Source organism: Hirundo rustica, chromosome 1, assembly GCF_015227805.2.
Source record: "Hirundo rustica isolate bHirRus1 chromosome 1, bHirRus1.pri.v3, whole genome shotgun sequence".
Taxonomy (NCBI): domain Eukaryota; kingdom Metazoa; phylum Chordata; class Aves; order Passeriformes; family Hirundinidae; genus Hirundo; species Hirundo rustica.
This window is the reverse complement of record NC_053450.1, coordinates 73260395-73274681: the sequence shown is the minus strand read 5'-3', so window position 1 is coordinate 73274681 and position 14287 is coordinate 73260395. Positions and strand designations below refer to the sequence as shown.

The 14287-nt window shown below is 47.4% G+C and overlaps 1 protein-coding gene across 2 annotated transcripts; it reads left to right on the top strand.

Moving 5' to 3' along the window:
- Positions 1-1811: 1811 nt before the first annotated feature.
- LOC120763822 (serine/threonine-protein kinase SBK2-like) lies at positions 1812-11030 on the top strand. Of its 2 annotated transcripts, XM_040087403.1 has the most exons (5): positions 1812-1950; positions 8773-8968; positions 9658-9860; positions 10109-10309; positions 10445-11030. In XM_040087403.1, exons 1-5 carry the CDS (start codon positions 1933-1935, stop codon positions 10676-10678), a joined length of 852 nt encoding a protein of 283 aa, XP_039943337.1. In that variant the 5' UTR covers positions 1812-1932; the 3' UTR covers positions 10679-11030. The 2 variants fall into 2 exon arrangements, with proteins under 2 accessions (XP_039943337.1, XP_039943327.1); XM_040087393.1 differs by having other exon boundaries at positions 10109-11030.
- The last annotated feature ends 3257 nt before the right edge of the window (positions 11031-14287 follow it).

Sequence of the window (14287 nt, the reverse complement as noted above, 5' to 3'; positions counted from 1 at the left end):
GTAAGGCTGCGGAAAAGGTCTCGTCTCTAAACCAAACCCCTCAGCAGGTGCCCATCTCCACAGGAATGGATCATGTAGGGATTCTGCCTCTTGAGAAATTAACTGTAAAATAAGGAAGACTACTGTATTTTGTTCCTATATCTGGAAGCATGTTTAAGATAGTGATTGGAGAGAAGGAGGGAGAGACTGGGAGGGGGCTCAGGGAACCTGGGCTGCTTTCCCAGCACTGTGTTGTTACTGTAAATTATAGCAAGTCCCCAGGGACATTTTTCAGTTCTGACTTGTCTCTCAAGTAGAGGCAACAGTCTCACACTTTCCACCAGAAGACTAGATTATACAGGGTCCCTGTTCCTGGAGAGCAGTGCTTACACTACACCATTTATCCCAGTGCTGAGTTCTTGGATACTGGACAGGTTTCTTTGGTACACTCACATCACCCCTAGCTGTAATGTTCCTGCCTGTAGGGACTTTGCACGGGACTTTGAAGGCTGTTACCAATCACACCTTTCAGAATGGGTGTGAAGGCACAGACTTGAAGGGCACAAGACCCTTGGGTCATCAGCAAAACAATCTCACTCCCCACCTCTTATCCAGCTGCGCAGGGACAGCTGGGAGCCTGACTGTGCTGCTCCTCTTGCCCTCTGATTTGCACCATCTCTGAGTGGCAGCAGACTGGCTCTTCACAGGCTTGTGCCCGCACTCCAGTGCATTCCACCTTGTTGCTCCTCTGTGAGGGCAGAGCACTCACTGAGAGAGCTCTGAGCGCTGATCACCCTTGGCATAATTAGTCTTCCTTCTGAGGTGACAAGGCTCGGTCCTGTGCTGGAGACCCAGAGTATTTATGTTTATGGGGGCTGCTCTTGTCTCTCAGACTGTCTTTCACCTCTCCCAGCCTTCCTCCCAATTCTTTGTCCCCAGGGGTTGCCGAGGCTCACACTACAAGTGCCCAGCATGTCTCTGGCTCTAGGGAACAGGGAGGCCAGTGCTGTGACACACCCATGTCATAGCTGCATGTACTGCTGCTTCAGACACAAAACCTGATCCACTTCCTTGAGAGAAAAAAAGCAGTGCTCAAGAGCCAAGATGCAGGGCCAGCATGGTGTCCATAACCCAGGAGCTGTTTTCATCTCCACGCTCAAGTGGAAGAAGGAAGGAAGACCTCGGCACAGGAGTATGCTCTGGGGGCAGGTAGTGAGAACAGATGAAATGCTTGCAAGTCATCGTAGTTATCATTAATAATTTCAGCTTCAGCACACTGCTCTGCAGTACCAATGCATATGAGGACCCTGAGCCACTGGGCCCCAAGAGGGGTCCTTGAGCCAGCCAAGCTTTGTGCCCAGTCTCTGCTGCTCACTGGCACGGGCACCCTTGGTAGCCAAGGAAAGGCACCGGCAGTGCATGGTCGTTCTGATCCCTGCCATCAGGAAAGAATGGACTCCTGCTTGGCACAGCCCTGGAGCAAGGACCTCGTTCCAGCCCCGGGAGCTGCTTTGCTCCTTCAGCTGTAACGAGAGCCCAAGCTGGAGCAAAGGGCTGAACAAGGTGTGTCTGCCAGGGTCCCTGGGGGTTTCGAACCCTACGGCTAGAGCAGAAACGATCCCACCCCGACTTCTGAAACACGTCCCCCTCCATTAAGAGGGTAGCTGGATAGTCCTTTCCCCCTTTGCCCCTCTTTTCTCCCCTCCCGGAGGTCACCTTCAGCAGGGAGGCAGTGTGCCCCCAGGCCCAGAGCCATGGGGACGGGGCGGAGCGTCACGCTCGGCCGCGGCGCTCCTGGCAGCGCCTGCGGCGGCTGGCGCAGGCTGAGCCCGGCGGCCGCGGCGAGGGGAGCGGGCGGGCGCGGCCGGCTGGCTGTCCTGCGCTGCTGGGGAAGGCGAGAGCCCTGGTGCCGGCCGAGAGGAGAGAGGCAAGGGAAGTTACAGCGGTGGCAGGATGACAGACGCCGGACAGGCATGTAAAAGGGCTCCCACCCCTCTCGAAGTGGTTTTGGAGACTCGGGCGTGGTGTGCCGGCGCGATGCGGAGTGCGCTCACTTCCCCAGGCGGGCTGATGGCGAGCTCCTTGGTGGGCTTTGCCCTGGAAGGTCGCTTTGTGTCCAGTTGTGTTCGGTGGGTTGGTTGGGAGAAAGGTGTGATGTGGCTTGGTCCCAGTGGGATTGCGGCCGGTTTCTGTCCGAGGAGGCTGCTGTGCGGAGGCTGTGCCGTTCTGCAGGCTCGGAGAGCCTTACGGGGCTCTCCGGGGAGGCTGCTGGGTGCCTCTGCCCTGAACTCACTTCTGCTGCCGGCAGAGCCGTGCCATTCTCTGCGGCGAGATTAAGCACCAGCCTGCCGACCGGTTCTAGGAAGAAGCTCGTAAATTTACCGGCAATAAGGCCACAAGCAAACATTTCGATAATCTGTTCTTATCCCTTGCTGTATTAAACGTGGTTTGCACCAGAGTGGATCTTTCAGGGAAATAAAAAAGATGCCATTCTTGAACCAAAGGTTACGAAGACGGAAGGAAATTCTTCCATAATGTTTGATGAGATTTTTTGGGGTAAATATCCTTCATCACAGAATCGGGACGACAACGCAGGTTTGAAATGGCCTCACTTCAGCTTCATTTATCAGTTTTATTATAATGCTTTTACCTAACTGGGAGAGCCCTTTTCCATGAAATTTCAGTACTCAGAAAGATGATCGAGTAACTCCTTCACTATGTGATAAGCTATAAAGACGACTCCACAGGAAGTTTCCCCTGTAATTTTCAGCCCTCTTGCCATTGTCATGACTTTCTCTTGTCCTTTTTCTGTCAAACTGGGGACACCAGTGGTAGCTTGCTAAACTGTGGGCTCATTGATATCATTAAAAAGATAGAAAACATCCAGTAACTGGTTCTATTGATCTATCAGCCTCCAGAAGAGTTCAGGAAATTTACCCAGGCTTTCTTCATATCAACATATTTTTAACATTTCAAGAAACACTGTAAAAAGTTAGATAAAGAAGAATACAAAGCAGAGCAAACAGAAAAATAATTTTATTATAAAAGTACAAATTCCACTGGTGTGTGATATTCTCAGTTGTAGTGCAGAAGCTGTTAACAGGTGGCCAGCTCTTCAGAAACACAGCTTCCCGAACTCAGCTGATTTTTGGAGATTAAATTTCAGACTGTCTCATAGCATCTGTATGTAGGACCCTCTGCAGAAACTGGAGTTTGCTCTAAGAGTCACATCGCCTCAGAACAGATCTCTTCTTTTGTTACAATCATCTCAGCCTACCGTGAAGCTGAACAGCTGTCTCTACTTTTGTTTGCTTGTTTGTTTACAGTGAAGCTCACTTTCTTAATTTAGCATCTGGAAAATGTTTGTTTGCCTCTCACTGCTGATGTTTCTTGCATCTGATTCGTTTTGGGCATTTTCTTTAGCAGAGTGAATGCAAAAGTGGCATCTGTAACATCAGTAACCCTTGTTCTGTTATGTTCTTAGACTCGTATCTATTACATTAGGATGTGTATCTATATCGCTGTAGATTATTTCTATGGCAATTCTGTATCATCCAATGTCTTAAGGCCTGCTGAAGTAGTGAGGCTATACCAAGTCTACATTTCTGGATTTACATAGTGCCCATTAAGCAGCATGAAGAACCTAGATGTGTCAGATTTGTATTTTTTTTTTTTTTTTCTTTTTCCCATCACCCATCCAATGCCAGACTAAAATCTTGACTTCTTGGTCATTTGAAACACTTTTGTATGTGTGTATGTGCATGCATTAGTTCTACCAAGCAACACATTGTCTACCCAAACGCTTTTTGTGCCATTTGCAAACATTTTCTGGATGATTTCAGTGTTTTCTTCTAGATCATTGACAAAGGTAAAAATATTATAACAGAGTTAGGATTGGAAAAAAAAAAAGTGTAGGGTGAGAACTGCAGTAAAATATGGTATTTTCTACTATATACTGGGCTTAAAAAAAATTATTAAAAATGTGTGGCTTTTTGGTTTAGACCAATGCCAGGATGAATTTGTACAGATAACTTTCAGGAAATGACCAGTGAATGGGACATTTCTGGCAGGTGCTATATGAATCAGTACCAGGATGAGAACTGCTTCAAACCATCAATTCAGAGGTTGGTGGGAAGTGCCTGCAGGTGGGATCCTTACACAGCCCCTCAGCAGAAGTGTGATAACAGCTGAGTGGGGTGATCTGAATTACTTGGCACACTAAATCCATTTGAGCAAAACGTGCTTTCCTAAACATGGTGCAAAAATATTCAGGTAGAAACCAGGTAGGCAGCACCCATAAAGGGACATGGAGAGGAAGTTATTTTTTTCCCCAGCATCCCCCAGTAATTTGGAAAACCTCTGGACTCATAATGGATGTATAAGGTAGGGCAGCCTGTGTGTCATTTGTGCAAAAAGAGCTTTTGAGGCCACAGCATGAGGCAGGAGGGAATTCTAGGTGAATGTGTGACAGGAGGCGTTTCCTCTAAGACAGACAGGGTTTTAATGTGGGGAATGGGAGGAGAAAAATCATGAGACTTTAGAAAAGAGCCATGAAACAGATCTGAGAGCTGGACAAGCAGACTGGACAAACTGAGAGCTTGGTTTGACTATTAGACAGAAAGTTATTGAACCAATAAGACTGAGAGTTGTCTTGATCAGAGAGCATAGAGATGCTTATTCTCAATTAAAAATGTGACAACATTTTGTGGCGGCATCACATCTGTTTTTCAACTAACTGATGCAGGCATTACAGAAGCACAGTGTGACAGATGCTTTGTGAAGCCTAAGCAAAGCATCAGTTAAATGCATAGCCTGAGCTTCAGTCTGATAGTTTTGCACAATGTAATTACTTGAAAATATGTTCTCATAGTCTGGGGTCATACCACTGACCACAGGGCATATAAACCCTTCAAGAATCTGGAGAAATTTAACAGGTATTAGAAACCTCTTTTCTCTATCTGAGAAACTTCAGCAGCAGGTTAGGTAAATTCAAATTACCATATGAATACCTAAAAAGCAAGAATGTTCACACTGGCATTTATAATTGACCAATTGTCTTTGGATCAAGCCTGAATGACTTTTTGAAAAAGATGGTCCAGATGCTATTTGTTATTTGGTTTGTGTTAAGGCCCCGTAGAAGGTCAGACAAGAAAGTGGACCCCACATGCCATATGCTCGAGGCCATTTTTCATAGAGTATCTTTGATATGAGAAGGGGCTGAAACAGCTGAAACTCTTCAGCTTGAAAAAGAGAAGGCTCAGAGGGGATCTTACTGGTGTATATAAATATCTGATGAGAGGGAATGAAGAAAAGGGAGCCAGACTCTTCCAAGCAGTGTTCGTTGATGGGAGTTTCCATCTATGGAGATACTGAAGACCTGGCTGAACACCTTCCTAGACAACGTGCTTCAGTTGCTGCAGCTTGAGCAAGGGAATTGGAATAAATGATCTCAAGAGGTCCCTTCCAACCTAAACACCTCTGTGATTCTGTCATTATAGCACATTATGTCTCTGTTATACAGAGATCACACTGTCCTTGGCTTTTGACGTATATGAAGTGCTTTTCTGCACAAAATATATTAATCATTTTGGCTGAAGAATCAGTATTACATTACCTGGACCAAGACATTGTATCTCCATAGCTAGATCCCCCTCAACTTCTCAGGTAGTTCAGAAGTATCTCGTGATGGTGTAAAGGGTGTGAGCTTTTTGCTGCTATAGTTAGAGATTCTTTTAGAAATTACAGTTTCCCACGGTCATCAGCCTAGAAGCAAGACCTCTAGCAGGGATGAAGCACAGAAAGGATAGCAGAGGAAAGAACAGTTTTGAATACTGCTCTGCCTGCTGCCTTCAAAAATACAGCACAGCTAAATGGTGCATGCATCCTGGCCAGGGCCCTGGTGACCCACTCCTCAGTGCTTGTCAGTCTGCAAAGGGAAAATGACACTTTAGAAGGTATCAGAAGTAGGTGCAGAGCACCCAGGCACATTCTACTCAGCATGACCCAAATTTGATCCTCACTTACCTTCCTAGCTAATCGCAGTGGCATCTCAAAGAAAGATCTGACAACGTCAGCTATTTTCTCAAGTATGCACTTTGTCTTGTAATTAATGACTCCAAGGATAGCAAGGGCCAAAGTCTGCAAACTGTTCTGGAGTGGCTGCAGCTGGGGCTTCCTTCATAAGGAGCCCTGATCAGACCCTCAGGTCACAGGCCCTCAGGAAATTCTACCCTTATCCTCCGGATACTCCGTTCTTCCAAGCTGGCTCTTTCACTTTAATGCTCTACTCTGAACCCGGACCATTTGCCCTCCCATGCCATGGGGGCCATGGATGGAAGTATGGATCTGTTCCAGCTATGTTGCTGTTGACTTGAATTGTGAAGTAGAAGGATACAAGAATTTTTGGGATCTGGGTTGTTGTTTTTGTGGTGTTTTTTTTTTTTTTTTTTTTTTTTTTTTGTTTTGTTTTTTGTGTGTGTGTTAATTGCAAAAGCTTATGGACTGAAACATTTTGAATCCCTAAAGTGAACTAAGAACCTAGAGTATACACAAAAGCACATCCTCCCATTCACAAAAGCAAGTTTTAACATGGTAAATAGGAGAGAAGTAAAGAATCATATAAAATAGATTAATCATATTGTAAATAATTCAATAATAAAAGATAATAATTAATAGATATTTGAAAAGTATAAAACTATTGAATAATACTTAAAGTTGATGCAGCAACAGGTTTCTAACCTTTGGGCTAAACAGCAGTAACAAGTTGCCAGCATACAAGGGTAGAAATTTTACCTAACTCAGGTTTGAGACTTTCAGTTCTCTAAGAAGATTGTAAACAATTTTCTGTCAAGAACTTGTATGTGGCCATGAATTTGATACAGGAGAAACACTGTCTTGCAGAAAAAGGTTTTTTTTTTTTCCCCACAAATATTGGTATAATGTGTTCTTCAAATGACAAGCAGACATCTCTCCTGTTGTTCCACTCCACTCTTTCATGTGGCTTTAGCTTATCTAATATCAAAGGGAGGTCTATGCCTTTCCCAGGTCTGTTACATTTTAGGTTTTTTCTCTATATTCCAACTAAATGAGGAAGTTGCCAGTTTGGAAATTTGTTGGCAGGGTGGATCCAGCTGTGGGTTCTGAGATGCCCTTGCTGCCTGGAATTTTGCAAGCCTCGTTGTCTGGGCAGCAAACAGGAGGACTTCAAAGCAAAATTTTGAAAATGCTTGTTCTCCCCAGCCTTCCATTTATCCCCTCCCATGCAAACACTTGTTCATTGTTGTACTCTCCATGGACTGTACTAAATTTGACTGCTATTGGCTATTGCACCAAGTCAAAGCCTTTGCAGAAAAGTAGGGCCAATAACTTGGCACTTCAGAATTGGATAAGATTTCAAAATGCAGTCTAGGAGAGAAGGAAAGGAAGAGAAGGGGAATTTTCCCACAAATAGTCCCAGGCTCCTGTAGAAATTCAGCCTTGTTGTAGATTTCTCAGGTTTAAATACTGCTTTTTTTTCCAAATTCCTTTATTTTTAAGAATGACTAGATTTAACAGCGGTGGGTTTCTTTTGCAGAAGAGAGATGTGGACATACTGGAACAAATCCAGATGTGAGAACAGTTAAGATATGGGAGTATATCTCATAGGAGGAGAAGCTAACAGAGCTGGGACTTGATCAGCCTCAAGAAGAGAAGGTTTGAGGGGATCATCTGATCAATGCATAGGAATACCTGCAAAAACACACAACCAGGTGTACCACAATATCAGATGATACTGAGTGACAGAACAAGAGGCAGTAGGTGGGCCTGAAACAGAATTTCTATTTAAGCATAAGTTAGAATCTTTTTTACCATGAAGGTGATTGAACAGTGGAACAGGTTACCTACAGCAGCTATGGAGTCTCCATCCTTGTAGATATTTAAAATGGCTGGGCAAAACCCGCTCTAGTTAGCCCTCCTCTGAGCAGGACATTGCAGTAAGTGGTCTCCATAAGTACCTTTTGGCATTGACCATCCTGTGACTCTGGTTCTGTGACCTTGCTCCAAGGCCGGGAGGAACTCCCGGGCCCAAAGTGCCTGGTATAGAGCACAAGGAGGTAGACAGGGAGACAGTGCTGCCACACGGGCCTTAAAATGCTGCCTTGTAGCTGGCTGGGAAAAATGTAAAAAACACTTCTCTGAAATGGGTCTGAAGCAGCTGGCTATAGCTCAAAGTGCCATTGATGTCCCAGGTTACTTCCTGTCTAAGTCACTTGGCTGCACAGATGCGTGACTTTTGGTCAGAAATGTCGTCAGACATGTGAGGTACTGAGCTCCCTTTGGCTTCCTCAGGGCACTCTGCCTTTTGTCACGTGCTAACTGTGCCTCTGCCTAAGGGACAGGTCTGTCTCGTCTGCTACCTCAAGGACTTTCTCCAGTAAGCAGTAGAGGTGGAATTCTCAGTAGAGAGGTGAGGTCTTGCTGCAGTAGGCTAAGGAGAGCAAGGGGAGGTGACTGGGTCACACTTGGAAATCTGGGGCTCTGCTAATGTTTTGCCTGTTGTCCAATATTAGGCAAAAGGATTAGAGGGCTGGAGGAGGTTCCTTTCAATACATAGACCTTTACTATGATGAGGAGCTTTTCCCAGAGATGTGCTGTATAAAAGTGCAAATTCAACTTTAGCACAGCAGCAAGAACACTCAGGCTCCAAGTGGCAGGAATATGCCCTGCCGTGGGCATGGTTTGTGTTGCATGTCTGATCTGGCTTTCGCTGTGTGTGCTGTGTTGTTCCTGACTCTGGCTGTGGTGTTTCTGCAGCGCTCAGCAATGGCCGAGAGCTCAGCTATGACTGCAGCAGTGTCAGAGAGAGCAGCACCAACCAAGCTAGAGGAGCTCCTGGAGATCACCGCTCAGAGCCTGGTGCGCGCCGAGGTGGCGGAGCACTATGAGGTTGTTCGGGAGCTGGGCAGGGGCAAGTATGGCCACGTGATGCTAGTGATCCACAGGCAGAGAGGTAAGGAACTGACTGTGCCCTGTGAACTACTGCGCCTTGTCTCCTCCACTCACCGGGGCACGGGCCATGGGGTGGGCTGGTGGCACGCCAGGGCCAGGCACCAGGCAGGGCAGGGAGGATTCCCAGGGTAACCAGCAGGACAGGGACTTCCCCAGCCAGGAACCATCCCATTACATCCAGCCAGGGACCAGGTGATGCCAAGGGGCATCCCAGAACACCCGGCAAGATTATATTTATAAGACAGGTCCAGGGTCAAGCCAGGAAGTTAATCCACAAGTGAAGGTCAAGAGAGTTCACAGATACACACCAGATGGCATGTGATATAGATGGAAACAGCAGTCCCACCACAGGGTTCAGTCAAGGAGCCCCAAGCCTGAGCTGAAGGGGTGCCCTAAGGCCCATGGACAGAGGGTGTGAATGAAGGATCTGGGCTGGCCATATGAGTGCCCTGACATTGCTCTTCCCAGCTCCGACTGATGGGCCCATGTATCCTGAACGTTCCTACTCTGCCCAGGGCTCCGGGCGTGCCCAGGGCTCAAAACTCACACCAGTGGCAGTGCCTGTTCCCAGACTGGTGTCCATAGGGTATATCCACACAAATTTTGGACTAGAGACCTCCCTGCGGTCATGACTGCCTAGATCTATGGCTGCTCTGTCATGCCTTGGTGTGGCTTTCTTCCCATTCCCAGGGACTCCTATGGCTCTCAAGCTGCTACCCAAAGCCAGTACCAAGCTGCACACCTTCCTGTATGAGTATTGCGTAGCGCTGTCCCTCGCCGCCCACCCTGCCATCATTGGCATGTTTGGAATTGCCATTGAGTCCAGCCAGTACTATGGTTTCCTCTATGAACCAGCGCTGCACAAAGACCTCATTTCTATCATCAAACCCCGCGTGAGTGTTGCCACAAGGCCGTGGGGACTGGGCTCTAGCATCTGGCTAGAGGCTGGGTGGGTCAGAGGGAGGGAGATGAAGGCAGTGGGCCGTGGGTTCATCTGGGGTCTGCAGCACTGAAGCAGCCTCGGGCTGGCAAGGTGAGGAGCGCGAAGGTGTGGAGCGCGAAGGTGCGGAGCGTTGCGGCGAGGGCCCGGCTGGCAGGGCTGCCGAGGCGCCCCGCGTGTGCCATCTCTCTCCCCGCGCAGGACGGGATCCCGGAGCCGGCCGCCAAGCAGTGTGCCAAGCAGCTCGTGAGCGCGCTGGAGTTCATCCACAGCCGGGGGCTGGTGTACCGCGACATCAAGCCTGAGAACGTGCTGCTTTTCGATCCCGACTGCCGGCTCGTCAAACTCACTGACTTCGGGCTGACGCGGCCCAGGGGCACCAAGCTCAAGCTGGTGGCCGGGGTAATCCCCTACACTGCCCCCGAGCTGAGCAACACCGCTGATGCCCAGGGGGTGCCCATCGACACCAGCATGGACGCCTGGGCCTTCGGGGTGCTGCTTTTCTGCCTGCTGACGGGCTACTTCCCCTGGGAGCAGAGCCTGCCGGAGGACCCTTTCTTCGAGAACTTCATGCAGTGGCAGGAGACGGGCCTAGAGAAGGACGTGCCCCGGCACTGGAAGCGCCTGACGGCCGAGGCTGCCGGGATGCTGCGGAGCCTGCTGGCTCTGGATCCCGCCAAGCGTGGCCCCGTCAGCGGGGTGCTGCGCTACGTCCACTGCCCGTGGCGGCTGGAGGATGGCCGCAGCGAGGAGGCGGCCGTGAAGTCCTAGAGCCCGCTCCCCACGGCAGGAGGGAAGGAGGGTCTCAGCCTGCAAGGAGCTTCAGGGGCTGGGCGCCGTGGTGGCCTGGGCGGGAGAGGCCACGGTGACCCGGAGAGCAGCTTCTCTGCAGCACTGTCCCCGCTGCCACGGAGCCAAGCTCCTTCCCCAGCCGATGGTCCGCACCCCGGGACTCAGTGCTGCCCCGTGCCGCCTCCTTGTGGCTTGAGAACATCCCTCTCTTGGAAATGACTGCGTGAAGCATCCGCTTGTGTCCTAGCCACAGAACTCCGGGGAGATATTTAGGCTGCAGCACCTGCCGTGTCTCAAAATAGAGTAAAATATGTACTTTTGTGTTTCTGTATATGGCTCGTTTTCCCTCTTAATAAATGCCTGTTGGGACGCGCTTGCTGTTGGGAAGCAGGGAGCGCGTCAGAACTTGCAGCTATCTCAGGACAAGCTGCCCAAGGCAGGGGCCGTCTCTGAATGCTGCCTGTGCCCCCACCAGGACCCTGGAGGGTGGCTTCAGGCTGGTGGGATGGAGGGGCTGGGGAGACCCCAGCACGTGGCCGTGGATGATGGCTGGGGAATGGTTATGGTGTTGAGGTTATCTCGTGCCAGCCCAAACACTTCTCTTCCCTTGTACTGCCTTCAGGTCCTGAGACGATGTCCTTCAATGCGCTTTTAGATGCCTGGTTACCCCTCTAGAAGACTTTCCTTTCCCCCTTTCCTATCACTTTTTAGGCCTTTCCCAGACACATACCTCTCCTAATAATATCCTCCTAGGTGCACATTTTGATCCTGAAAAGGAGGGAAATTAGGGGTTAGTAATCCTTTTTTACTTTTCTACCTTTTTTTCAATCCCCAGTATTTTGCTGTTGCTAATAATCCCTTCCTGCACTTAACCTGGATTTAACCCGGTCTTTTGCTGGAAACATTCACAGCTCGTTTTCCACTCTCAAGGGCTTCATAACTTCTAATAATGCAGTATCCCAGCACTATGCTTTATAGTGTCCCAGCTTTTTTTTTAATCTCTCTTTCTTCTATGCTCTCCCAACCTCTAGCTCTTTTCTTCCAGCTTATTCTCACTTACTGGCATTTTAGCATTACTTCTCTACTAACACTGCCCATCAACTGGTAGACACCTTTTGCTCACTCCTCTCTCAGCAACATCACCTCTGTACTACTATTTTGTGCTCTTCTGCTTCCTACATCACTTATGCCATGAGTCTTCCTTCCAGCTCCCCAACCTACCTTACCAAACAGCATTATGCTCGCACTGTCCAAGATACGGTTTTCTTCTGCTTACTTCCATCCCTTAGAATTTTTCATTACTTGAAATCATAATAAATGCTGCTCAACTCAAATCTCAGCCTGCTGAGATTTGGCTTTAATTACTCTTTAATTACTGTAGGAATAGCAGAGGAGTGTTAAGGTGCCAACGCAGTTCTATATTTAAAGTGGAGAACCCTTAATACCAATGGATCTAAAGGCCAGGTAGCTGGCAACTATCCAGTGAAAAATAATGGAAAATTTGTTACAGATGCTTGCTAATGGAGAATTACAGAACAGGAATGTGGCTTTTTGGAATGATATATATGAACCATATATATAAATTTTATAATAAAGCCTTGTTTGATACAGTAAATTCACAATGTTATGGTACAGAGTTCTTGTAAGGTATGACCTTTGGATAAAGAGAATTATGGTATGTTGTATTGGTTCAGAAAATGCACTATGCAAAGTCAAAAAAATATAGATTAAGTGGATTGAGAACTTTCAATAGGCAGAAGAAATAATTGTCTGCTTGGAATGCTCTATTTTGTTTGGTTTCTGCAGGGATCAGTTGTTAAATGAAAACTGGTTAGCATTTCCAACCATGATTTTAAGGAAAATGCAAAGCAGGTAAAACAGGTGACACAAGCATGAATAGGGTGGTAGCAAGAGGAACAAGCTAGTCAAAGAGATCTGGATAACTTGATAAGTACAAGCAAAATACATTTTCCTTCTTAGATAGGAACACATAGGTATAAAAGGTATCCTTACAAAAGGACCCCTAAAAACTTGCCAAGTCACAGAGGATATACAAGATTACATGTGTTCTTATTGTGTTGTTTTGTTTAAAAAGGCAAATGGGCTCTTTGCATGGCTAAAAGGGGCAGAGAGTAGGGATGGTCAAATCTTTAACAAAAACAGCTAACAAGATTTCTGCTGTCCCAAAGATGAGTGTGGGAAGTAGGAGTGAGTGACCAGTATTTGATACCTCCTGGGTATGGTATTACACAATGACCAGCAAGCTGGAAAACTGGAGACAGCTCAGAAAAAACCCCATGGTGGGACCATGTTTTAAGGCTGTAAGAAAGCCTTAAAGAAACCAACAAGCTAAACTATCTAAAATAGGAAGACTGTATGGTGAATTGATTATGGTATAGAAGAAAACACCACCTACTGATGACCTGTTTTAATTTGGGAATGATCTGAGAGCAACCATGAGAAGTTGAAGCCAAACACCCCAGCAGTGAAGTCCTTGCCTACTGAAAGAAACCATCATATTGAGCAGAGACTGAAAGAATGGGGAATGTTCAGCCTAGAGAGGAGAAGAGTCAGGGTGGATCTTATGCCTCTTTATACTGCCAGGCACAAGTGTAAATTGTGAGAGGGGAAGCATTTAAACAAAAGAAAAATGGCTTTATGGTGATGGTGGCCAAACTGTGTAACATTGGTTGTGTGTCTATGGCTTTGGCGAAGTTCAAAAGATGATTGGACAAGGCTCTGGTAAACTTCCATTAGCTGTCTCTCTTTTCCGGAGATTGGTGTAGGCAATCTTCAGATGTCCTGTCTGGTATCAACCATGCTGTGATTTCAAAACATTTTTTTATTTTGAAGACAATCCATGTTGTAGCTAAGAATGTTTGAGGCTCCCAAATATCTCTCCTGTGGAATTGCTCAGCAGGGTCTCAGCAAAGCTGTGTGCCAAATGCAAAACCGGCTTGACAAGAAAGGGTTAGCAAGATTTTAGGACTTATTCCAAATTAAAGTAAACCTGAACTGAAGAAACACTGACATCTTTGGGGACACAGATCAAGCTGTCCCATGCCATCAGGACCCAGGCTTGTTTTTTGCAGGAGTCAATTATGCCAATAGGATCAGGGATTCAGTGCTTCCTGACGAAGGCAATGTGACAGGCTAATGGCAGTGAAAAATGGCAACGACCAAGATTGTTTCTCTGTCTCCTTGGTCACAGAGCCTTGAGACCTTGGTAGAAGGGATTTCTGCTGCCAGAAAGTTGCATGATGCATAGTGAAGTGATGAAACCAGCACTGTGACTGCATCGTGCCTGTGATGGTGGTAGGGACAGGGCTGCAATGAAGCAAGCACAAATTTAAGCACAGTGGCAAGAAGCCCTGCCCTGAGCCAAGTCCCCAGCTCAGGCTTCTTTCCTCAGTAGCTTGTTCATAATTGCAGCTGGATTTCTTAAATCAATGAATAAACAGGCCTGGCAAAGGCTATTTCCAGGGGGTCTGGAAAAGGATCTGGTTGCCCCCATCACCCCCAGAGCAGCTGTTGGGAGAGGCTGAATGGCACGGAGCTGGGTGCAAACACGCCGGCCCTTTGCACGCG